General features: G+C 36.5%; 1 protein-coding gene across 1 annotated transcript in view; it reads left to right on the top strand.

Moving 5' to 3' along the window:
* The window catches only part of brinp2 (bone morphogenetic protein/retinoic acid inducible neural-specific 2), a 116,783-nt gene that overhangs the window by 33,843 nt on the left and 55,257 nt on the right, over positions 1-27,683 (top strand). Inside the window, exon 2 of the mRNA XM_026937242.3 lies at positions 12,430-12,748. Within this exon, the coding sequence (XP_026793043.2) occupies positions 12,480-12,748 (269 nt within the window). The 5' untranslated portion in view covers positions 12,430-12,479. The remainder of the gene's footprint in view (positions 1-12,429; positions 12,749-27,683) is intronic.

The following is a 27,683-nucleotide window of genomic DNA, read 5'->3' as shown; positions in this document are numbered from 1 at the left end:
TTAAATTATACTGCCAATGTGTGAGGAGGATTAGGCTCTGCACACAAATATGACTCTATTATGAAGTGTGGTGGCAGTGTATCATGAAATATTTGCTTTTTTTAAAAAAAAATATACCATCTTAAGAGAGCCTATATGCTTTTTATGAGAAGAAGTAGTATCCACAGGCATAATAGTTAACAATGGGTCAGTCATCAGATCACAAACCATGACTAACTGTAGAACTGACTCCTAACACTGTACTAACAAAACGAAAAAAGGAAATGTTTTTTCTAATTCATCTAGATTATTTATGTTACATAGTGTAATGAAATGGCCCAAATAGTGTCAGCATTGACTATACCAACACTGGCTACCTTATACACACATGATAGCACAACTCAAGCAGGTAGCTGTTAACCAGATGGCATTGCTTGTAAACTAGAGATGTACTGCATGAGTCAGTAGGTACCTTCTCTCAGCTCCATTTTTTTTTGTGTGTGTGTGTGTCTGTGTGTGAATGCAGGTTGTACAGGGTCAGGTTGAGGGTCTGCCTTTGTGTTATAACCAGGTATTGATCCTGCCTTCTTTCGGTACATCTTTCCCTTTCGCTCTCCTGCTCCTCACATCATTAAGAATTCTAAAGCAGTCGAGGTTTGGAGAACAAAAGGCTGGTACGGAGCAGTAAAAGTTTACTTGCTATCATAGAAAAATCCAGATGTGATCTATTTGTACGGTTAACTGTTTGTGCTAAGAGAACAAAAAATATGTAAAAAACAGATAAATGTATTTGGTCCAATTTATAAATGCGTTTAATATAAACATGCTGTACAGTTGTCTTATGACATTACACAAGATTAATTCAAGATTAGTCAATGAAGCTGACTGTCTGTTTAATCCAAATACATTATTCAAATTGAGCAGACAATGCTTCCTAAATGAATATGAATACAAATATGCTATTTGTATTTATTTATTTATGGAAATCTTACCAGTGTCAGAGATCAGGATCTCGCAGGATTTTCCAAAAAAAAAAAAAAAATTGTAAAACATTGTAAAAATTGTTCACTGCATGTGCTCTTGCATATTCATTCTCTGTCGTTCTGAAAAGAAAATGTTATTATATAGGCGTCATAACGAAATGCTGTTATTTTGACTGGCAGAAGCTCCGTAGTACACACTGATAGTGTGTTTAGCAAACTTTCTGATCTTTCGGCAATGTTACAAGCACAAAAACTGAAGTAAATTTGATATAATCTAATATTATTAGATGGATATTGTCTACTGTAGCCTAAATAACAGTTTCTTGATTTGGGAAAGACATTAATGCTTGGAAAACCAGTTAGCTTGCTTACTCAGTCACATTAGATAGAAGATAAAAGCTTGCCAGAAGGTTCCACAAGGTGCTTGGGTGAGGAGGTGAATGAAGTAATGTTCTGCAAATTGCTGTTTTTTGGTTTAATTTGTAAATGAACAGTTACTTCTTTCTCCAACAGCCCTGTTTTCAGTGTTTGCTTCCAGTGCATGGTGGTAGGCTTCACATAAAACAAACAACAACAAGAACAACAAGAACAAAAGTTCCAGTACAGATCATGCTCACTTCTAGTAGAAAAATTTGAGTATGAAAACAGATACAAATATTTGGAACACTAAACAGATACAGATAAAGATAATGGCATTGTGTTACACCCCTACTATCTATCTATCTATCTTATCTATCTATCTATCTATCTATCTATCGTTGCCTGTCTGTCTATCAGTCTGTGGATGTGGCAGTTTCGGGGCAGGGTGTTAAGCTTATTTGTGGCACAACACGTCAGGAGTACACACAGCTCCAACAGCTTGTGTGGATGAGAACGGATCTGAGAGCAGATGTCAGAAGCAGTGTGTGCAGAGGGGAAATAATCTGAAGGGAAAATTCAATACTTTTCACTGAGGCTGGTGAAGTGTGTGGAGTTTTGTTTGAACAACTCGAAACTAAACCATAAGACAAAATAAAAATCAGCATATATTAGAACACACAGGACAGCATTGTAATAATTAAGCAATACTGCATGAGCAAGAGTGCTGATATACTGAATATCGGCATGGCTGTCATTTGGCTGTAGGCACATGGCCGCATTTCAGACATTTTAGACACAACATGGACAATTTTTTTTGTTTATTTTTGCTCTGTCAACGAAAATGGTTCCTGAAGAAGCCACAGCTGGATAGAGCATTGTGTTTTGCCATGCAACGCACAGACTGACTGACAGCCAACAAGTGTATTAAGGGTTTCAATTCTATAACAAACTGTTGCTAGAATTGGAATTGTACGTAGTGAACACAGACAAGCGGAGTGACACAAACAGTGAAATTTCCCAGTACAGTTATACTAAATATAAGCACTCTTGGAACGCCACTTGACCAGTCAAATTAGTGGACCGGAACTAACTGTTGTTTAAACATGATTTAGTGTTAAATTGTAGGAAGATTGCTCCTGATTTAAGATTGAGGTAAATATAGTGTAAATGTTACGAATTTAAAAAAAAAATGTGTCAAAGTTATGAATGTTTAAGTGTCACACACACAACCAAACAAGAAAATAATCAAATTTGTATCCACTTATAACTAACTATTTCCTATGACTGCCCATGAATTCATCATGATCCCAGGCTGACACCTTTACTCTTAAAGGCAGATAGATGAAGTCCTCATATACACGTGTCAAAGCAGCTGGTACTTGAGATAATTGGAGACTGATACAAGGCAACTATAGGAACAGGACTGAAGTGAGTTTCTTGTGTAGAAAGTATGTGTGTGTGTGTGTGTGTGTGTGTGTTTCAGAGCCTCATTCCCTCATTAGAAGTGTGAGCGTTCCATAGGTGTGCGGGAGTCGTGTTTGCACAGGGCTCCAGCTTGTTCCTCAATTACCAAATGAGTTTACACAGTGTTTGACAAAGCCTGGCTCCAAGTCCAAATAATTTACGGAGCAGTATGAATCAAACAAGAATTTTCTGAGATCCTTCCATCGTTCTCTTTCCTTAATGAAATGGTATGTAATATTGATCTTACGCCTCACAATTTATAAAAAATGTAGAAGAATTCTAGACTTCAACTGCATGTAAAAATGGCCTTTACAGCATTAAGTGTCACTATTATTGAGTGTATCGAGTATTATCACATGATCAGTTTATGTATAAATGAGTAAAAAGTCACAAGTGTTTCTTTTTAGTTCAACCACCAATTAGGATTTTGCTCGATCTTGAAAATTATTTATATCATTAAAAAGTACAAAAACAAAAGGGCATGCTGTTATATAGATTATGTGATAAAAAGTTGATTAACATCACATCCTGAAGCATTTTATTCCAGCAGTTTGTACTACAGCAGTTAGTCAACGCTAATAGTTTCTTATTTATTAAAGAACACCTCATACTTGTTATCCATTTGTAGTTTCGTTTAATCTTGTGTGTTCACTGGTGGACTAGTGGCTCGCGTGTGGCGCTCTCATTGCTGTGGTCCAGGTTCGATTCCTGGTCAAGGTACCAACCTCAGCCACTGGAGGGTTACACGAGCCAGTGCACTCTCAGTGCTGGTCCCAGTGTGATCTGCTGTGGAGACCCCAAACAAGAGCAGCTGAAAGGGGGAAAATTTTCTTTTAATTTTGTGTAGTGTCTGGGAAGCAAGTTAATTCCAATTGTCACTTACATTCTAACAAGCTCTAAGCTCATAAGACAAACAGCTTGTCATATTACTGAGAAACAGCAAGGCACACTGTCCTGAAGACTTTCCTGTTTCCAAAAACGTAACGTTTACCTTACAGCTTTACTTCTGACTGTTACAATGCGCTAACACTGGACATGCCTTACAAAAAAAAACTAAACATCTCCTCACTTCACCATTTCAACAGTTACACATGTGGATTAGGCTTTACTATAGAAATGATTAGAAATTAGAATAAACGCATTAAAATAAACCTGTGATTTGTTATACAGCAGCACTACTGTCAGATCTCTTGTTAAAGAAAATGAACACCTTCTAAATAATCATGATTATGAATTCAACATTGCTGTGGTATAATTACAGTTATTACACACCTTGTTAAACAAAACATGCAAAACATCATGAACAGACTGACATAATCACTGAAAATAAAGTTGAATAATAAGTTGATCGTACCACACCATACTCACACTGTGTGAAAAAAAAACTTTTGCCCTATAGGCTATACAGATCAGTAAAGCTGAATATTCTCAGCATATGCTCTTTTATGGGAAATCTAACCTCTCCACTTTTTCACTTTTCATGGGATTACATGCATGTATTACGATCATTATTTCTTCTTGCAGTTATGGTGACAGCAGATGGGTTGAAGGCGAGGTCACTGGGCTTTCACAGCTTTTTTGCCAAGCGAAGAATGATTGCTTATTATAAAATAAAATCATCGATAATTTTTTACACGTAAAATGAGGAAAATGAAGTTTCATTGAATGTTTGTGCATTTAGTAATCAGAGTATTATGTGTATAAGTCAATATTGTGGTAAGATCGTGTAAGGAAGATTGCATCGTTAATGTTTAAGAGATTTCACCCCAGCATGGCTAGAACAGCTGGACAGCAGAGCACTAAGAGATCATTTATACTTTGATAGAGAGATATCTGTCTCACATCATAAAGCAGCTGGATTGTGTGAATCTACCCTCATTCTATGTCAACCAGGTCAGCTTCGACAGATAGCCTTCTCCTATTTAACATTCAGCAACATCTGGCTTGTGCTTTGCTGATTAAATTAAAGAACATGCACACACATATACACACACACACACACACACACACAACTCACGCAACTTCAGCAGATAGGTGTAGATGAGTCGAATGTGATTGCTTTCACTTTAATGTGCATTCACGCCTCTGTAATTGTATTAGCAGATTAACTAGCCATGCTTATATGTTTTAATTAAATGCTTCTTTTCTAACTCACTTATTGGATCATGCTTTCTCTATTTATAAGGTTAGATCTGATAAAATTTATTGATCCTGAAGAAAATCTTCAACTTGCTGAAGACACTACAAACGAAATGATGAAAAGATGTGGTAGATGGATATTTTTGCTGGAAAATAATATTTAATTATCTTCTCAGGGTGAAAGTGCATATAAAATATTGGCACTGCGAGGTTGGCCATGTATAATGCTGGCCCTTATTAAAACTTTGGCTCTGAAGCTGGTTCTCGTGTTCTACTTTGCTGCTTCCAATCTATATCATTCTGACATGTCCATGTGCTGTAACAGTGTGATGCAAGGTTTTAGGATAGGATTCATTCCTTCTTACCTGCATTTCTTCTTATGAGAACAAAAGGATCTCACGCCCCCAGGCCACCCTCTTCCTGCTTCCTTCTGTGCAATATGTGTGAAATGTGGTACTGCTAAGACAGCCAGCCACTGTAAATTTGATTCCTTAAAATAAGATTTGGTCAGAACAGTTGTCAGAGTGGCACAGCTCTAACGCTGCCTACTGTATCAACGGAAATCCAAACAGATGTTTGGAGCCCTGTGGCAGGGGAGGAAAGCTCATAATTATTCTCAAAGTGGTGGGAACGTATATGCTGAAGAGATTATCTCCAGTTTAATGTCTTTGCAACAAAGTGGAAGAATGCTCCTGGTATCACCGTCATAGTCCACAGCAGGGGTCAGAAGAGAAGCTGTCTCAAATTAAAAGCTAACATTTTCTGGAACACAGGAGCAAAAGGAGACTTTTTAAAACCAAAATGTATGCTTTCATTTTATTTCTAATCTCACTATTAGCCTTTTAGTGCAATATAACCCATTACATGCTCTGGTGGCTCCGCCCCTTCTGCTACAGTACATAGATCAGGCTGTGAGCCTGTGTTCATACCCGCAGTGATTGTTTACTGCATGTCACTCAAATTGCATTATATGGATGCTAGGTTGCGTTCCCATCTTTAGTTTCTGCCGGTTGTCATGGTTTTATTAGTAGAGCCAGAATGTATTCGAATTTGACAAATCAGATGTCTTTTTGCTAAATATAGAAAATCTGTAGGAAAATGCTTGTTTATAAATTGTATTCATGCACTGCACTGTCTATATTCTCAGAATAAGTCTAAAACTCTAGCTTTCCTACTTGACATGCCTAAACAGTTTGCACCTGAAATAGAATGGTGCTGTGCAATTTTGGGTAAATCAAACACATCCAGCTAGTAGTGTGGCAAGTCTCACTAAGTGTCTTAGGAACTCTGAGTAGGAACAAATATGTGAGAGTGAGGGATAAAAAAAAGGAAGCAAACCACCATTTCTCACTCCTATTGGTGGTCACCAAATTGCTTAAGCTTTGCTTAAATTTGTCACAGATGCAAATAATGGCCCTGTCCCAAATGGTGCACTCGCAGCCTTGTGGTCTTCATTTGTGTCTGCCAAGTAGGTAGAGAAGGCCGCAGGGTGTCCCATTTCTCATTTTAGGCTTCTAAAGTGTGCTCATCAGTGCCCTCTATGCACCCTTATTGCGCCATTTAGCGATGCCTGCAATGAAGTAGACTCAGCAGCAGTCTCTGAACCCTTTGCCATTATTAGTGAATGCCAATGGCCAAAAATATCTTCAGTCCTTATATGTTATTCCTTATTAATTTAACTTGTCATTAGGCAGCATTGGAGTAGTATCTTATGTGAAACAGATGATGATTTAACCAAGTGTGATCAGTTACCTAATTTATGTTTAAAGCCTACACATTGATTTAAGTGGAGCTACTGTGTGCAATCACCTGATTTTGCCATGGAACATCATTTGAATTTGTCAGTATGATCTTATGTGATTGTTTTTTTAGTGGGAATGAGGAAATTATTTTGAGCGTCATTTGTCTCCAAATGGAAAATGAGGTTTAAAAAGTAATTGGTCATCATAGCAACCACTATCTCTATATATGTTATAATCATCACAAGCATTTGAGTGTAATTTTGTGACTCTTCACGAGCAATCGTAAAAGCATCTCACTGAACACAAGCAAAATGTAATGAAATCTTGAGGACCGTCCTAAATGTTCACTTTTACAGACCTGAAAACTGAAACTGTTCATGACAATCCTTTTCATACACAGTTTGTTTATTTCGTTCAATTTAGTGACACTAAATTCAGATGGTAACATATGTATTTAGACCCCTAATAAAAATTTAATTCTCAAATCTGATTGGACAGAAGGTGTTGCTTATTTTTCTTTAATCAGCTCTGAGAGTAGTGCCAGCTACAAGAGGTTTATATTAAGGCACATGTTCTAATACATTATCATTTCTATAGTAACAACTTACACAGGTACTTGTATGCTAGAAGCTCCACATAAATGGGTTAAAATTGGTGTGTAACTGTTATGTGGAGTTTTCGGTGAGGAGAGAGTAATTTAGCATTCTTGGAAGGAGTCTCCAGTGTCGCTGTTTTGTAACAGTTAGGTAAAACTGCATTTTTTTTTAAATTAATTTTGAGAGAGAGAGAAAAAAAGCGAGGCTGGTGAAGGAATGATGCTATAGCTATTCTAACAAAATATAATTGTTACGTGGACACTAAATATAATACTGTGAAATATATACACAGTGTATATATATATATATATATATATATATATATATATATATATATATATATATATAAATATATATATATATATACAGAGTACTGTGCAAAATTCTTAGGCACATGCAAAAAAAAATGCTGTAGGGCAAAGATGCCTTCGAAAATAATGAAATTAAATGTTTCTACATTAAAAAAATACTATAAAGAGCAGTAAACAGTAATAAATGAAACAAAGTCAATATTTTTATTGTGATGACCCTTTACTTTAAAAAAATAAATTGTGTAGTCTCAGGTACGTCTTGTGCAGGTTTATAAGGGAATAAGCTGTAAGTGTTACTGAGCATCTTGCAGAAGCAGCCACAGTTCTTCTGGAGACTTTGACTGTCACACTCGCTTCTTATTTTTGCAGCAAAACCCAGCAGCCTTCTTTATGTTTTTTGTCTGAAAAGTGTCTCTTATGTAATCTGCTGCTTTCTTTACTGACATACAAACATTTTTCTGTAACATTTTATTTTGAGCTGGAAAATGAATGTTTGGAAATCTAAAATGTTTTTGTACTGTGTGTATATATATATATATGTATATATATATATATATATATATATATAGCAAAGATTTTAAAGACTAAGCGGTAAAAAAGTGTCTTTACACACACACATATATATATATATATATATATATATATATATATATATATATGTGTGTGTGTGTGTGTGTGTAAAGACACTTTTTTACCGCTTAGTCTTTAAAATCTTTGCTAATTTGGCAAAGCTAGATTTTTTTTGTGAGAAACATGCAACGCAGATCATTAGGAACTGTAGAATATTCTCAGCTGATGGTTTGATGTGTTTGCGTTTACATCTTCATGTGCTTTGCAGACTTGTTCAACTAATCTCAGACTAAAATGCATTTTATTTATTACATTGCAAACCCAGTAGATATGTTGCACATCCTTTCCTGGGAGACGTGGAAACCAGAAAAACAACCTCAGCAGGATCTGAAAACATGTTGTTAGTCTAAAGAATTTATACTTTCTGCCATTCCAGAATTAATGAGAAACCATTTTGTTGAGGAATTTACCAGATATATCAGTCAAACTGACTCTGAAATAGATGTCAATTTAAGGAGCTGTTAATAACAAAATTGATGACTGGATTATGATCTGTCTGCAGTTTTCCAGGAGGTAAACATGTTAAAGACTCTGTAAAATATATGTGTGTTCAGGAAATGCTGTGAGAGATTTGCCCACTAACATGGAGTTTAAAAACATGCTGACAGATAAGTCCTTGACAATTCACTTCTTGACTCTGCACAGATTCCCCTCTCCACATGGCATTTGCTCCAGATGGGTAATTCTACATCACTAAGGATAAAATTAGATACAAATGCACCACACTACAGAGACTTTGAACCCCGTTAAGCACTAAGATAATCCTTCAGAGCTCCAGAGCACACAGGCCGTCCACCGATCTCGCAAACCTCCTGATGAGTGTTATCTGATCAATTAGTTCCAGTGCCATTATACCGCACTAAAGCCTTCAGGTGAAGTGAACATCTTGCAGAAGCCCAGCTGGCTGTCTTAAGCTCACCTCTAAAGCGCTTTTAAAGGGGGAGAGCATAAATGGATGCTACGTGTAGTCTAGAGACATATACCATTGCATGTCCCAATTATGCACTAATAAATTCGAAGCAATCCTGTCTTATTCCCAGATTTCCTCCGGGGTGCTGAGGGTAAATATAAAGACACCTGAATTATGCAAGTTGAGCATGTAAATGTCACAGCTAAATTCAGCACTTCTTCCATTGTTTCATTGGCATTTTCAATATGTTTTATGTATTTTATAATTAGTCAGGATCCCCGGAGGCTTTGGAGGTACGAGCCAGAGCATCAGTCTACGATGTCAGTGCTCAAGCACAGGGCTTCATTTGAAAGGCAAATTTGAATCAAGATTGGAAGAATTCTGCCAAGATATTGTAGTACAAAAAACGTCCGTAAATTACTTCACTTCACTCCTTCTCCTTCCAAAAGATAAAGGAAAGCGCTCAATTAGTGCTCATGGCACGAATTTTGGAAGCTGCCTGGATTTGCACCCTAGTTAACACTCAGTGGAATTAGCATCAGTCTTGCCTTTTTTTTCTTTTTGAGATGGCAGACAACACGCAGAGCTGAGATAAAGTAATGCCAGCAGGAGTGAAGTCATTGGAATGGGGTGCGATAGATTGATAGATAGATGGAAAGAGAGAGAAAGAAAGAAAGATTATTTGGCTTGAAAAGAGCTGGTTTGGCAACTGTTAGGCAACCATCTTCTATGCTCCTCAGCAGTTGAATGCAATTTGCTTCTTTTCCAGCATAATGAGCCGCGAAAGAGGAAGAGCTCTGAACTCAACCTCGTAGCATTACTGTGTGTATCTCATAGATCTCTCATAGGTTCTCTCTCATTCCCTGCCTTACTTATCATGCATCCAAAGCAAGCGTTAGAAACCTTTTGTGTGAAAGAATACTATATGAAGCTTAGTTACGGTGTGCTCACATTGCGGCGGCACATTCATTTTGTATAGAGACAGATGAAAATTCTATGCAGAGGATTGTGGGAGCAAGAGTGGTGGAAAACAGGCAATGAGAGCAGAAATAAATGTAAACATTTGTGAACTTTATGAAAATGAAATCCAAATGTCACGGGGCAACAGCCGGTCAAATTATTTCATGTGATTTCATGTGTGAGTCACGCCCACAATCACAGTCAAGCTGCACTAATCAGACTGAAGAAACTAGCAGTGCAATAGAAACTATCCCCCAAAAATATAGGCACAGTGACTGAACAGCAGCTTTTATACCGGTTTAAATGTTTAATCTATTCAGCACTTTGAGTGGGAGATAAATACATTGGTTGAGGAAGGTACATCGGTACATTCGGAATTTAATCAACATTAAGAAAAATTATCAAAGTTATCCAAAGGGTTCATAATGATTTATCCTACAACTCTGCATGCACTATACTCTGGACAGCTAAATGTGCTTGTTTTTAGTCACACGCTCCCAAAGCGCAACTGAATCTACTGTTATGATCACTGAATAAAGGTTCTGAACAACAAAGACGAATTCAACCTTGTCCTTTGATTAAATCCTAAGATCCAGCATGTGTGGAAATTTTTTAATCTACAAAACATATGCTCCCTTGCATCATAAATGTGTATCAATACTCTTTATCTAGTAAATTAGGACCATATCTGGCAGTGGTGTTGGAATGATATTAACATCATTTTCTCTTAACGACTGAGAAAGGCACTTTGTTAGCAGTGGCTCTGTTTTAGTTTGACAAATAGGGTGGCATTTAGGGAACCTGGAGCAGCATTGCAGGATTTGATCAATGTTATCAGCACAGTAATGTAGTTCATCATGGACACTCTCTCTCTCAAACATACACACATACCCTCTCTCTCTCTCTCTCTCTCTCTCTCTCTCTCTCTCGCTCTCTCTCTTCAGTTCCTCTGTGTTCACTATTGCCCTGTCTGAATTTACTGCAGTACAAACTGAAGATACTTTGTGTGTATTAGTTGCACACCACACAATTTAATTTCATAAAAGCTCTGTTCAGAGAAGTAAGGTTCTGTACAGCAGAAACTAATCTGTAAATGTATTTCTCATTAAATCACTGTATTGTGAAGTAACTACTGCTTACTCTTCAACTGTTACTCTAAAAAGGTAATTCATTCTCCCTGTTGAAACAGTGCTTTTATTACAGAGCCATGGAGGCAGTGGACGAAACAGAACAATAGTATAAAGGGAATAGAAGAGGTCTGAAGGAGGATTGGAATGAAATATGTAAGGGAGAATGGGAGGAGAAATAGAATAGTGACGAATTACATTAGTGAGAAGATTGCTGGGCACAAAGCAAAGAGAGGGAGTAGAGGAAAGAAAGGGAGGAGAAGGATATTCTACAGAGGAATGAGGGTATTTAAATTTCCTGTATTAGTACTACCAGTGAGAGAGTGGAAATACGATGTTCTTACATAAACATAAACATCATCTCTGGATATCCACTGGCCTCAGGCAGCTTTATGAATTGTGCCTGGATAGACTATTTTGAGTAAATAGAGCAAATGACATATGCATTATACATGGAAGGTTATTAGTGGGTTACAAAGCATGCCTTGGATTTGGATCCCGACTTGCCACTTGCACACTAATTGCTTTTTTTTTTTCTAAGCTCACAGTAGTGTCTTGCTCTACTTCCAAATGAAAGCAAGGTAGTTCATACATCATTAAGAATCCATGTGCACATCTGGTCCCAGTGAAATTAATTTTCATTGTAAATTTGGTAAAGATGAGGAAACATTGTCAGGGAATATTGATGGTCCCAGAAACCCCCCCAGGATACTACGTGCATCAGTGCATTGGCATTAGTAAGTTCTCTCCCAGATCCCATGTTGCAATGCTGAATCTACCACTCACCTATTAATATTTGGCCCATGATAGACCCTTCGACTTTCGGACTTGTTTATTTTTTCCCTCCAGTGAACTATTGAATAATTGAGTGTTTACTCTGCCTCACAAACTCTTCTGCAAAAGTCCTCTTCTGCAAAATACACACAGCCATTCATATTACAAAGTTGTATGAAACATACACAAACAAAAAGATGAATTCAGAACCACTGCCTTATTCTCCTGTAATTCCTTAATAGATGTTTTATTAGAGCAAGAGTATGTTTCCTTTTGCTCCTTAACATTTCATTGTCTTAGTTTAAAATAATATTTTGAATAATAAATATCAGGAATGTAAAAAAATTGCTTTTCATGAATAAGGAAAGAGACCCAGTTCTTGCTAATGTACTCAGATTTTTTTGACCTGGCAGTGATCCATCTGACATCACCTGTTTCCTTCCTCTGGTTCCAGGTCAGGCGGGATTGGCAGAAGAATGCTGGTCCCAGGCATCCGGTGGCAGGATGGCGTCGTGTTGGCAGAGCGCTCTGGGTGTTAGATGGTTCCTCTTGATGCTCGTGTGGCGCTGGGCACCTCTGGGTGCTCTGAGCTGGCTCCTTGCCTCAGCCGAGCGCCCTGAGCCTTTGTCTTCCTCCTCTCTGCCTGGCAAGGCAAGTCCGGCTCAGCTGGACTGGCTCCTGTCTGACAAGGGTCCTTTCCACCGGTGCCCGGAGTACACTGAGTTCAAGGAGCGCTTTCAGCAGGGCTTCTCAACACGCTACAAGATCTACAGGTAAGGTGTAGTTCTGCCATGGTTGAAACTGGAACAAAAAAAGTTTTCCATGTTGAAAACAGCACAAAAGATTTTTCAAGCAGAACAAAACACGAGCTGTAAAATCTGCTTTACGAGTTCAACTTTTTAAAATAATTTAATAATACTACCATGAATACGTTCTGCAGGGGTAGTGAAATGCGATTTTTAAAATCTTGGCTGGGCTTGATATTTGCATTAGTTAGGCCTACGTAAGAAATCCCTTTACTGACTTATGTGGTGCATCATGGAGAAACAATATATCTCCTGTGTTCTGTGTATGTGTATATGCATAGAATGACATTAAAAATGGATTTGGATTTATTTGCCAAGGAAGAAACATTTTTCTGCAGAAGTCTGTTTGAAAGAAAAATAAATTACAAACTATATGAAGTGTAACTGCTACATACAGATGAGAAAAACGGACATTAATTTAATTAGAAAGGTGTTGGCCACCATGAGCCATCAGAATAGCTTTATTGCACCTTGGCATTGATTCTATAAATCTCTGGAGCTGTACTGAAGGGATAACCATTCTTTTAAAATGTATTCACTCAGTTTGTCTTATGGTGATGGTGCTGGAGAGCACTGTTTAACACCTTGCTCCAAAAATCTCCCATAGGTGTTTAATAGGGTTGAGATCTTGTGACTGTGAATGCCATAGAATATGATTTATACTCATCATACCATACACTGAGTTCTCAGACCATACTCCTGGTTTTCATCTTGGAACAGGCCACGCCTAACAGGATAGAAATGTTTCATCATAGCATATTCATTACAGTGACTAAGGGGACAAGTGGATCCAAACCATGCCAGCAAAATGCTGCCCACAGCGTGTTGTGACCGTCCAAGGTTGTGGCATCTGTAGCATAAAAAGTAGCATACAAATATAAAGACAGGTGCAAACACATGACATAAATGGGCCAGACCTCACACAGCTTCTCCTTCATGTTCTGCACTAACACAAGTGACATTCACATTTATTTTCATGGTTTTCACAGCACCAGAGTGAATCATGCTAGTGTGTGCTCTATGCAAAAATAATGGTTATATAATCTTAATTTGGCCAATCATCAGATTGCTAATGGGTGAAATGCATGATAATATATTATGGAATATTTTACTGGATGAAAGATACATTTGATAAGTCAATAAAATGAGTAGTTTGGCTGATTAAAGCTTTTTTTTCTGTCACATCTATATTAGTGACACCAAATTGACAGCAAATCACATTATTTAAATTCTGAGTGTTATCTGCAATACAGCTCTGCTGAACGCAGTGTAAACCTAAAATACCTAAAATATAAATTCTCTGGAGGATAAAACATCTGGAAAATAAATGTTTTGAATACTGAAACATTATGTTCTATATACAGTTTCAAGCCTAAATGACAATATAAAAAATCTGTTTGAAAAAAATCTGTAAGTATTTAAAAAAAAAAAAAAAATGTTTCAGTGGTTCAGATTCACACTTCTTTATAATATCCCAGAAATAAGGATATCAGGTGTCAGGTGCCTGCAGATACCAATATACCTGGACTTCCTCTCTATTCGGTTATTACAGTGCACTGATGTGTGCACTATGTGGCATAAAAGCTATTCCTTTTTCATTCTTGGTTCTTTATTACACTTTTCTTTCTTGGTCTTAATATAACAATAGGGTATATATTAAAATATAAATAGGGTCTATATAAAATATAGATGAAAACCTAATACATGTTTTTTTTTTTTTTTTCAAAGCCAAACTATGAGTTATACATAAAGCAATAGAGCACCACAGTACCTACACTTCTTAATCAATTTTTTTGAAGGCAGGACACAAGTGCATAAACTCAGCATATGTTTTATTAAGGGCAGTCCAAGTATCATTGTAGTGCGCTTCAGAGCACAGGTAGACAACACGAAAACAGGACAACACATGTTCTTAAATACGAAAAACAGAGGGAGGTCAAAACCAGGAAGTCATAGAATTAAAAACAAGGCTTAGACCTAATAACGCAGGTGCACAATAAGACTTTGCAATGAGATTAAGACACAATGAGACATAAATAGACAAAATAATGAAGGTATAAACTCCAAACAGGTGCACACATTAGATAATAGACCAATGATAGGACAGGAGCAGACTAGAACCCAAATAAAGAAACATGACAAAACAGAAACAAAAGCACACGGAGTAAAAAGAATCACACGTCTGCTGAGAGAGGGAATTCATGCCATAATTAGTCTCATATTCACGGATTTATATATTGGATATTGAGTATATTGAGTACATATTGTTTCAGGTATATGTTTATGATACTGTTACAGGATCACATACATGATGGTTACAATACAAATGTTTTAAAGTAACAAAAACTGTGTGAATAGAAACTCCAAAATAAAGTGTAGATCACTGCAAACCAATGGAAGATTAATATAAAAACATATTATTTTGCTTACTGGCAAATGTTTGTAAGATGTGTATGTGTCAGTTATTAAAAGTAATGTTACATGTAATATTACATTATAGCGTATGTATAGTTTTTCAGGTTTTTGGAATATCTTTAAAGTGACAGTGACAAGCTGTTTTCTTGACAAGATATTTTCCTGTCAGCGACATGAACACTGGACATGGACACTTCTGACACAGTTTTCACCTTTGGTAGTTCATGGAATATTAGCATATACTGTGTTAATGGTATTGATGGTGTGAGTAAATGAATGAATTGAAGTATGTTTTAAAGGAATTTAAATATAAATATTTAAAAATATTTAAAAATATATTTAAATGTAAAATTGATCACCTATAAATGTTGACTTGCATGTGACTTTACTACATGGACAGTAAATATGCAATACACAGTTATTTGACTTTAATTAACACTGAACCTTGCACAATTAATAATCATAGTGTAATACAACACATCTCTAAATACCATGTAAGATGAATTATGAATGAGGTATATGGGCACCTTACCAAGAAAGTGTTACCCATATTTTTCCACTTACCACAATGCTCTGGTTCAGTTTCATTTTATATTAACTTTGCCTATTCTGTTGTCCTTCAGTGTAATTATACGACAGGAAAAAAAAACAAAAACAAAAAAACAAATGCACTCCATTTCTGCTGACAGCATTCTCCACATATGAATTACCCTCAAAAGGTACTAATTAAGTAAGGAATAAAACAGGATGGGGAATACTGTTATAGGAAAATTATCAATGACAGAGTGACGCAGCCCAAGGGGTTGTGGAGTTACTGTTACCATCGTGAAGTTACTTATTTTCCAATAAAACAAATTAACATTTGTTTTAATGTCATGAAGTTTTATTCCTTGATCATGCCAAAGATTCAAAATTTTAATTTATTGTACTATTTAATGTTATGGAATTTCCACGATACAAGTTCCTAATAACTGACATCATATCAGTTCCCTCTCTTTTTTTGTCTTTCTTGAAATTAATAAGACAAAAAATGTGACAGAGAAACTAGAAAGCACAAAATTCTCTGCCACGAAGACCCCGTGGCAAAAAATGTACTGAATGATACACAGTCCTGATACTGGAGACTCCTTCATTAACTATTACATAAATGTCTCCTTAGAGGAAACTTAACCATATCAACAGTTATATGATTTTTAATTTTTTTTTTTTTTTTGTTAAATAACAACACGCTGTTAAATGTCTGTTATATCGACAACAGGTGGTGAGGGTTATACACAAGTTCATGGCATGTGGACAGTAGAATGTGGAAAGTACAGTGGGGTCCAAAATTTAAAATTGGAGATAAACAGAATGTTTAGAATTTTGAAATATTTAAACCAAAGAAACCAAAAGTTCAATATCTTGAATATTTAATATTCAAGATTCTGTGCTATTTCTAAGTCCCTGTTAAAAAGTAAGCAGATTTGTGATATTGACCATGTTAACTGCTTTGTACAGAGGTCAGAGTTTCCTCAGGCCTAATCTCTGCTCCTGAAGCTGTGTTCAGACGGCACTCTGATGGATTTGATCTAAAGATTGGCACTACTTGTGGAGTCCATGCAGGCTCGAGTGCACACGGTCATTAAAGCATGCATAAACAAACAAACAAACAAACGACTAATTAAATAACTGAAAACTATAATGTTTTTGGATCATTTGTTTAATTTAGGACTAAGATGAATATCTGAAATATATGAAAACTTCCTAGTGGAACTGTATATATACCATATGTGTGTATATTTTATCTTTTTTTTTGCTAATGTTTTCACTAATAGTCAGTCAATATTATTATTATAGGAGAGTTTTAAATATTTTTTTTTATTCTTAGAGGCTGCACTGTTTTTGCATTCCTTTCTGATTATTTTGGACAGATGATATTTATATTTAATATTTGTTTTTAAGGCTGATGCATCGATTGGCACGCTGTACCATGTTAAGTCATGATGAGAGAACAGTGAATGTTTTTTTCTCCTTCACTGTGGCTGACAGCAGTTCCGTGGGTGGATTTTGGCTTTTTTAGGCTGTTTCTTCTGCCCCATACCTGTGTGTGGTTGACTCTGATCAGCGCCTCAGCATTTGCCTGCAGAAAACTGCAGAGAATACCCCTGCTGATGCATGATGCGTTTGCAGAGAGCAAAACAAGGTCTTTTCGTAGCTGTTTGAAAGGTTGTCTTGCAAGTTGTCCTAAGGACCAAAGTGTGCATTTGTTCTTGCAAAGGCAGTGTGAATTTGTGCGTGCATGTGCTATGTGGTTCAGTGGAGGTACATCAACATCACTCAACTGACTGGGCCAAACATGGAGGTTTTTACCCCACAACTTGCTGTTTCAGATGCCCTGGCCTTTAAATTTGATAACAGATCTCTTTCTAAAAGCACAAGTGGAGAGAGAGAGAGAGAGAGAGAGAGAGAACAGGATGCCTCCTATGAGTCTGCATTTTTTATTGTGTATCTCAACACAATAAAAAAACACTACAACGCTACACCTATAAGAACGCTTAATGATCTGAATTTAAGTACAAATGTATTAAACAGATACTTTTATCCAAAGTCATAAAAGTTCACTGGGACACATACAATCTAAGCATATAGCATTATTGATATACTAACTTGTCTGCATATACTTGGTGAAAAGTGCAACTACAGCTGTTAAGTATGTTTTCAGTTTACATTTATATGTATTAGTATACAGTATGGTACAATAATATGGTTATGAAATGTATTTCTGAGTGTGCTAAGCTTCAGATTCTTCACCCATGTGATACAGAGCATCGTATAACTTTTCCAGCTACAAGCTTCAGGATCTTGAAGGTTATGATCTGATTGGCTCGCTACTCTTTATACATAAAGAATTTATACTGTGAGCTGGTTTCCAGCAGGACAGCAAACAACACAATGCGATTTTTGGAGCAAGATATGTCACTGGATGCAAAACGTTTTCACAGAGTTGTGTGTGAAGCACTTAGTGGTGAGTAAACAAGACAAACAGAAGGGATTACCAGAGGGTTATGGGAAAAGGTCTGTGGTTGGCCATCTGCCATGTCAGTCAAATATCACTGTACAGCATTTGGGGCTACCATTTAAATGCCCCATTTAATTACCTGGCATGACAGTAAAAAAAACAATGATGAAATGATTTGCTTTATGTTATTGAGTGATGAAATGCTAGCTCGAGCCTAGATCACGAATTCTGACAATGCCACAGCAAGGACAGTCTTACTTTTCAATCAAAAACAATGAAACGAATATGTTCTGGAGAAATCACTGCTAGATTGGAAGCCTTTTTTGTGAAGAAGAATGAGCTAGATTTTAGATTGAGCCATACATTCAAGTCAAGATGTCATTGTCATTCTCACTTTCTAGTAAAGTAGTCATTAAGTGTACTAACTAGTATACTAATAACTAGTGTACTAATAACTCACAATATTATTCAGAGTGAATTAAAATATAATAATAAGTTAAGAAGAAATAAGTTCACTTACAAATATACTTTTTGTCCCAATTTTGTCCAAAGCATGTATAGAACTACTACACAGACAGTATTTAGTTTTAGTTTTTTTTGTATACTCTGATATAAATGCTAAATGCACATTACAAATGTAATAAATTATACTATTTTTTAAGCTAAGAGAAGAAGGCTCTAAACAGCATTCATGAAAAAACTCAAACTCATGACAAAGTCATGGAAAACAAGGTAAACAGGAAGCATTATATAGTTCAGTAAGCTGTAATGGCAGGCAAATTGGGCTAAAACATCTGACAGAGGTTAACTCAATTTAGACACACTGTGACTGGAAACAATGAAAACAGAACTTTTGCCTATTGACCTCCTGCTGGCATGAACTGAGGAACAGCTGCTTTTGCACAGTGGTCTGCTCTCTGACAGCATGTTTTAGGCTAATTAATATTTAATTTTGTCTTGAAAACAGGCTAAATAAATGCCAGCACAGGAGAAGTCAGTTCTTGTTATTTAGCTGCAGTCAGATTGGAATAGAGACACATGCAGTGCAGGGTTTCCGTTAGCTGGTAAATAACGATATTTGACTTGTAAAAACTCTGTGTGACCTGCAAATGCAAATCCTGCCAGACACAGTGTCCAGGAAAAATAATCAAATATTCACATAAAGGACATAGAAATTTCAAAGTAAATAAAGTGCATATAATTTCTAAGGTAAGATAAGTTATGTTGGTAAAGTATTTTTTTTCTACACCTCCTTTTATTAATGCATGTCTCTTTAAATGAATATAGACGATATATTTCTATGTACTTCTAGCCTCTAATTCATATAGCCACTGCTGTGGAATTGCTGCTTTCTAGTAAATCATAGCTACAGAGTTCAAAAAAACAAGACAGGGATTAAAATGGAATTCATATAGTTTGCTAAATGGTTGTCAGTTCTCTTTAATATCCATTTTATCTGAGAAAATCAGATAAAAGCAAAGTACACATCTTAGCTAAATAATGCTAACAGGCATTTGTTTAAAGGACAGACTCTCTGGTTGGTCTTATAGGCAGAACTTTCTCCTGACATGAACAGAAAATCCACATACTTTATTTAATTACAGAATTAACAGTTCCTGACACACAGTCATATACACTATATTCAAGTCAGTAATTAAATGTTCCTCTTACCCAGTCAGATACTGCTTTACTCAATTCCAAAGTTCAAATGTCCTCTTCCCTGTGGATCTCAAGGCAGCTGATACAGAGACCTATCAGCAAATATTCACTGTACAATCCTGCAGTTAAACAGACATTGGCAAAACAGTCGACTCTTAAAAGTTTCTTGCTAAAAGCAATTGATTCTGATTGGCCTAAGGAGACAGTGAGGGACGTGTTGAGGTCACAGAGGTCACAGAGACATATGATCCTGGTCCAGCTGCAAAGAAGCAGAAAACTTGTACATTTGAGAATATGTGTTACAAGGTAACGTTTGAGTGCGTCATAAAATACATTTCAGTCTAGTTAAAACAAAGACAAATAAAATATTATTAGCAGCAGGGTCATAAAGTAATATTTTTCATTAATAGAAAGTTTTCTTGTTCTCAGCTCTTTGTTGTTATCATAGGCCTGTTGACTATTTTATTTATGTTTATTTAAATGTTGACTGTGTGCAAAAAATGTTAATTAAATGTTAATTTTAATTGATGGTGTCATTCTTGTATAGGCCAAAATTTCAGTGTTTTTTGTATTTGTGCAGTAAACCTCCTGGACTCCGTGATGGCACCAAAAATACTGAATAGGGAGAGAGACAGTGTTGGCACTTTTTTATGTTTGTTGTTACGTGTTCTTCCTTTTTACTATTTTTTTATTTTTTTATTTAATAAGCCTTTTTATGGGGAAAAAGTAAGACAGGATGGTTATTAGACACATCAGTAAGGGCCATGGCGCCACAGAGTCCCTTAGGGGAAGTTTTGGAAGATGGATGAAGTCCCTTACGAGCCGTTACCTGTGGGCTGCCGCACTTTCAGTGACAACCAACGAGGGCCTAAAGGAGCAAGATTTAGTCCCCATGGGCATTGTAACCTAGTAACAGCTGGTTTCCAGGGGTAGTGTGCATCAGCAAGAAAATAACACCATGCCATATCTTAAGCTGTAATGGACAGGAAGGGAAAGAAAATACAAATTGGTCCTATGGAATTCGTGAGACGTAGCACAGGAACTGGGAGACCTTTGATAATGTGAATCATGATGACTGCAGCTTTTTTCTGTAAAACATGAGAGGCCAGAGTTTTAGATTATGGAAACATCAGCCAACCTTGGAGATGCATGAATTAAAATAGGATTTATTTTAAGTAGGTTTGTATGTGTGTGTGTGCGTGCGTGTGTGTTGTGCCTTTGTAAAAACTGGTGACTTGATGCAATTTGCCACTTCAGTCTCTCCTCTAAGACTGATTGAGATAACACTATTCAAGCTTCTAGTATCTAAAATCAGATTTCACATTCACTATTGATGTGTTCCTTTGTATGTGAGTTTTGCTGAGTTGCCTATTTTTTATTTTGCATTGTTTTGGATTTTTGCTGAAAGCAGGATTTTGTCATTCCTTATTTATTTAGCATTGAATACTTAGTGAACTCTTGTTTTTTTCTTTTTCTTTTAAATACAGTGCAGTGGCTCGAGAGGGGGACGAGACTTCGTTTCTCAGCGGTGCTTTCAAAAACAACTCACACTAACTCTGAAATCTTGTATTAAACAGAAGGCAGGGAAAAAGATTAAATTGGCTTCTGATGCATGGATCCAGTACACAGATGAGAGGTGACAGATCAGAAAGCATATGGACTACAAAGGCTTATTTATAAAGTAGACTGAACAGGGTGAGACAGTCTGTGTTCAAAATACTCCAGCAGCAGTCTGCTCAACATATGCTGTTGCCGTTGTTCACTTTTCATGTTTTTTTTAACAATCCATTTTTTAAAAATATATTAACTTTTTTTTTTTCTCACTTTCTCATATTTAGCACGCAGTGGGCATCGGTGCTGTCTGTGCTAGTTAAAAAATTGAGTTGTAGGTTTAATTAGCATGCTAGTATTGGTGTTCTGCTTTACTTACAGCTTTAATCATTGTTGGGGAGGGAAATTAGCAAGCTTTCTGAATCTAAAAGCTAATTTAATGTGACTGGCTACAAAATAACCATTGTAGTGAAAGTTTTACTTCTACCTTTAAACGCATTTTATCATTAAAAGTACATTTTTCAGATTGACAACACAAAGCCATTGTTATAGACAATGATTAGCATTAGCATTGTGAAATAATGACAGCTAACTATTAGCTTTTCGGTAGTTTGTACCATAAATGTTACAAACATAATGTTATTAGCATGCTAGCTAACACATGAGAGAGTAGAATAAACTGCTATTATTTAGCCTTAGCTAATTTTTCTCATGTTCACTGGTTCCATGGTGAAAGGGCCAGATTTACCATCCGTCAGTAAAATCAGAGTGTGATTTGAGGCAGATGTCTTCTTCCTCTTGTGTATCTTTCTTGTCCTTTCAGACTTTAAGTATATTTAAGAGCTTATACTCTTCTATTGTAACTTAAGTGAAGAATTTGAAACTGTACCTATTGAGTAGCTGAGAGTTTAGGACCCGGAAGCAGAACACAGATGTGAGGACAGAGGGTTAAACAGGTTTTATTAAAGGAAAGTGAGGGTTGGGACGTGTGAGGAAGGCAGGATGGCGGGTGGGCGGGCAGAGACTTGGACCTGGAGCACAGGGAAAAAAACAGGGTTACATTAGGTAAAGACATGAGGCAGCAAAGAGCTGAGCAAAAACGTGAAAAGGGCCTTATCACTGATACCGCACTGGTAGCCAGAACGATCTGGCGAGGAGTGACTGGAGAGCCGGGGTTTTTAAGGGCTGCATGCTGATGAAATGGTGAGGAGCAGGTGCATTCGCTGATTAATTAGGAAGAGGCACGCCAGGCCCAGAGACACACACATAACAGGAAGAGAGGGAGAGAAAAACACAGGAAACACGAGAAAGGGGAAAAAAACAGGAAAACACAAGGGAATGGGGAAAACAGAGGAGCCTAGCCCGGACCATGACAGTAGCAGACTACTTACACAGATGTATATTGCACCTTTACTTGTGTAAAGAATTTAGGGACTTTAATCACCTCTGAAACTAAAGGGGTGTCGAGACACGATTTACATTTGCTATGTGTATTGTTTCTCTTAAGTAATGAACATAAACTAAACCAAAACTGACTTCACACCAAATAGATTATACTGTATAACCTGTTTAAAAAAAAATCACTTTCTTCCCTAACATCCTATCTAACTAATATGCAACAGAAAACTACGTATTTAAACAGAAATACTTTACCACTAGGAATACTTCACCGCTGTTTACCATGTGTCTATTCACAAGTGTCTGTCTGTTATATACAGGCTATATCAAAGAGAATTAAAGCAATCTAAATCCAAACGGGCAAAGCACAAATGAAGTGAAGAACAGGCAGAGGGTCATACACAGACAATAATATGAAGTGATTTGTGAAATACAGCACAACACAGGCTACACGATACAAAGGCAATGGTCTGTATAGGATTGGAGTATGACGAGTCATCAAATAGAGATCCAATGACAAACCAAGGCACACTGCAATGGGATAAACCTGAAAGACAAGACACACCTCCTATGCAGACATACAGCACATGGAACAGACAGAAAAAATATGATGAAGGTTGTAACAAATGTAGTTTCCGGTTTCCAGTTGTTGCTTTTTCAGACTTTCATTCAGACGCAATATTATTTAAATTATTTTTTTTAATTAATTAATGATGAGAGGTAACAGATAACAGCATATGGACTACAAAGGCTTATTTAAAAATTAGACTGAACAGGGTGAGACTGTCTGTGTTCAAAATACTGCTCAACATATGCTGTTGGCATTTTTCACTTTTTATGGTTTTATAATGCATTTCTTTTTTTATAAATATATATTTCCTTTTTTTTAATGTAAAATATGTCATGGGCCTGGCTAGGTAGCCAGGCAGTGAAAGCAGTAGCACCAGGCATTAGTGCTGTCTGTGCTAGTTAATATTACTCTAAAAAAATTAATTATTTAATTAATTATTACTAGCCACATATTATTCTAAAGCAGTATATAACCAGTGTTTCTTGACATTTCCATCTGAGAGCTATCTGCTTTGAAGTGGTAAAGCATTGATCAGTTCTAGATTACGCACCAGCACCTTGTCAGTGAAACTGTGCTAAATATAGAGCTACACTGTGTGAGGTGGAGTGGTGCACAGGACCGTTTTTAAATCTTGCTCTTATCTGCTTCCATAGTCATCTCCATTTGTAGTGGTCCACAATGATTTCGAATAAACTCAGTATGTCCAATTCTCTGAAATATTAACAATTAAACTATTATTAATTAGTGTTTTTCTTTGTAATGAACCAAAAAAAAAACAAACCAATTGCTTTGCTGAGAGCTTCCAGGAAAATGAGTTATTCAGGGGTTCTTTAAGGGCTTCTCTGGATAGTTCTGTGTTCGTAGCTTCCTAAAAGGGTTATACTTGGAACCTCTTCTAAACACACAGGAAATACAGCGTCGCACAACGAAACTTTAAGGGTTCTCTGAAAGGGAAAAGCATAGAACTCTTTAGCATTTAAGATTACTCCTTTTTTCTAAGAGTGCAGGCTCAATAATTATAATTGATGGTGAATGTATATTTCCAATGTAGTTTACATCACCTGAGATATTCAAAAATATATGATATCTGTAACAAAACAGTTTTTGTGAAAATTGGTTGAAGATAAACTGAGGAAGAGCTGATTTTACCTGGGTAAGCTGGCATGTCTCTATAAACTTGAATTGGTTCGCAGTAGAATCTGACCCCTTCCAATACAGCATACATGGTGATGTACTGTATCATAGCTACTTTTTCTTTTTCTTATGCTTGATAAGGTAAATAAACGGTAACACCATTGCCGATAACACAAGGACATCCAGTTCCAGCTTCTCTGTATTTCCTAAGGGCTGTTTTTGATATTTAGCTTGTTTAAATGACATCTGATTGTTCTCTGTTCAAAAGCGAAACCCCACTGGACCAAAACACATAAGAAGTAATGGGGAAAATGACGGCATAATGAGTGGATTTGGGTTTACCCTAGTCAGGATAAGAAAATGGTTTGCAATAAGATGGTAGAGGCAATTAATGATTTGTACCCTCTCATGTGAGACACAATGGCATGTGCTATCAAAATGTCAGACACAGTTTGCCACGTTTAAAAAAAACACAAAAGCCACAGACAAATGAAATAGTTTATTATTTCTGTGTATAACAACTGGCTATATTACAATCTATACACGTTTTTATCAATATTGATTTTGCCCCAGGTGGAGGAGATATTGATGGAGATATGTGATTACATATTAATTCTATGATTTGAAAAGGGTAACGTCTTTCTATGCTTTGTGCGTGCAGTTGCAGTTTTGATATGCTGAAGAGCGAGGCTCACATCTTCAGAGGTGTTGTCACATCTGCAAGCACTCCTAAATACTTACCCATTTAAGAGTAATCTTTATGTTGATCTTAATTTTTGTACATTTCTCTTGTTCGTAGCCCTAAGTATAGGAGTAAATTTACGCCGGGGTGTTATGCAAGAGTAGTGCTTCACATGATAAGATAACAGAGTGTATGAGTAAATTGCATCTCGGTCATTAACGGTGATGTTTACTATAACATGCTGTTTTTTTAATTGATGGGTTTGATGAGTTAGAGGATGCAAGTAAATGACTATGATGCCAATTAGAGCCATACCCCTGAAAAATCAAGGGAATTTACAGCCATGCCCCCTGACTATGATGGAGTTTAGAGCCATGATCCATATGATGGAATTTATCGCCATGCCCCCTGACTATGATGGAATTTATCGCCATGCCCCCTGACTATGATGGAATTTCGAGCCACGCCCCCTGACTATGATGGAATTTCGAGCCATGCCCCCTGACTATGTTGGAATTTCGAGCAACACCCCTTAAAAACAATAGTATTTAGAGCCATGCCCATTGACATAATGGCATTTGTGTGCCTTTAAGACTGATTTTTTGATGAAATAATTGTTTAATACATATATGAAAATCATTTACTGTTAGATTTTGACTTTCATACACAAAAAGTCACCACAATGCAGGAATCAAAATAATTTTTTTCTGGTGAACCATAAAAACGTATTTTTTTAAATATGCTGTGAGAAGATGCATGTTCACGTCATGTCTGAAGAATCTGTGTTTTTATTATGTTCTTCTCATTGCACACCACAGAGGTACTAAAGCAGAAAATCTTATTAAGGCACTCAACGCCAAAAACTCCCAGCAAGCAATTAATGAGATTCAGTTTAAATCCAGTGAAGACGTGGCGTCTCGGCTATTCAGCTTGATGCAAAGGCAATGGGAGGAATGCTCTGAGCTTTTGGCACACGGCACAATAGTTTATCCCATTTACAAGAAACATTCTAATTACAGTAAAAGAAAGAAAGAGATGCTTATAAAATCCTGCAACTTTGCAGCTGGAGAATTTAAGGTTCTCCTAGAGGGAACATTTTTGAGAAGGCACGGATGTCACTAGGCTCATATTTTCTTGCTGAGCACAAACACTGTGAGAATGCTCTGTAGAGAAGAAATAGTGTCTAATTATTTGTTATTCCTGAACTTGCACATGGTTGTGATGACAGCTGAATTCAAGATGCCAGTAAAAAATAACCCCAATTATATGTTCTTTGTGATGGTCTGGGTCCTTGTTTTGTGTGATTTTTAATAATTGGTAGGTTTTGACAAGAATTCAGTGTTTTTAGGAGGGGGAGAATAGCTACGTGTTTGACTGACAGCTTAACACATGCAAGACTGAAGACCCAGTTTCTATCCGACGGAGTGCAATGTTGCAGATCAGCAGTTCTGTCTTACAAACTCATTCTCTCTGTATTTCTCAGGTGGATGTGAGCAGCACACAAACCCATCAGAAGTGAAACCCCTCAGCTTAATGTTATTTTTGAATTGCTGCTTGAGCATCTTCAGTTGCACAACAACACTGAATCATACCCTAAATAACTGCAGTGCTAGACTGAAAATCTAAATGTAACTGACTACAATCTTCTCCAGTTAATAATTCTGGACTTACATATATGTGTGATATTCAAGACAAAGAGATGCCATTTTGCTTGCATAAAGGAGATGTATTTAAAAGTGCACATTCACTTTCGACCTGTTAGACATTACAATAATGCTGTAATGCATTTTAACAGTACTGTTTTATATCCTTACAATGTTCTATTATGGAACAATATTCATTGAGGACAAATATGTAGTGCTGAGAGTATTTACAGTAAATGTATTGAAAATGCAGTGCATCCTGGAATGTTTATCTGAAACATCAGGACATCTAATCCTAGTGCTTTATTTCAGTCAGAAGTCACTGAGACTCATCATGCACCTTCAGAGTGTTCTGTCAGCTATTTATTAATTAATTAATTTATTTATTGATGCAAATTAACTAGAAATAACTACGGTTCTTTCTTTTTTAATATGCTGTTTATTACAAAAAAAAAAAAAAATCTAAATTATTTAGCTAAGTTAGCTAGATATCTTTTTTGATCCCCCAGTAAGAGTTTCAGATCATTCTCCTACAAACTGTTCACATTATCTATGATTTCATGAAGCTGGTGTACTGGAAAGCAGAAGGAGGACTGTTTGAGCTAATAGTGTGTCTAAGAGCCACTGAGTGTCCTCCCACTTGCCTGTTCTAATAATATTCTTGTTTTAGCTTCAGGTTACAGGTAAGGAATAAAAACACAACAGGGTATGCTGTTATTTAACAGCATTTAACAGCATTTCTCAAAGTGTTTTATTCCTGTTATATGACATCAATTTTCCAATGATTACATTTTTTATTAATTAAAGATCAACACATACTTTTTTAGTTATTTATACTTACATTTACTGTT

Source organism: Pangasianodon hypophthalmus, chromosome 4 (assembly GCF_027358585.1).
Source record: "Pangasianodon hypophthalmus isolate fPanHyp1 chromosome 4, fPanHyp1.pri, whole genome shotgun sequence".
In the NCBI taxonomy this organism is placed as follows: Eukaryota; Metazoa; Chordata; class Actinopteri; order Siluriformes; family Pangasiidae; genus Pangasianodon; species Pangasianodon hypophthalmus.
This window is presented reverse-complemented; position numbering and strand designations above follow the sequence as displayed.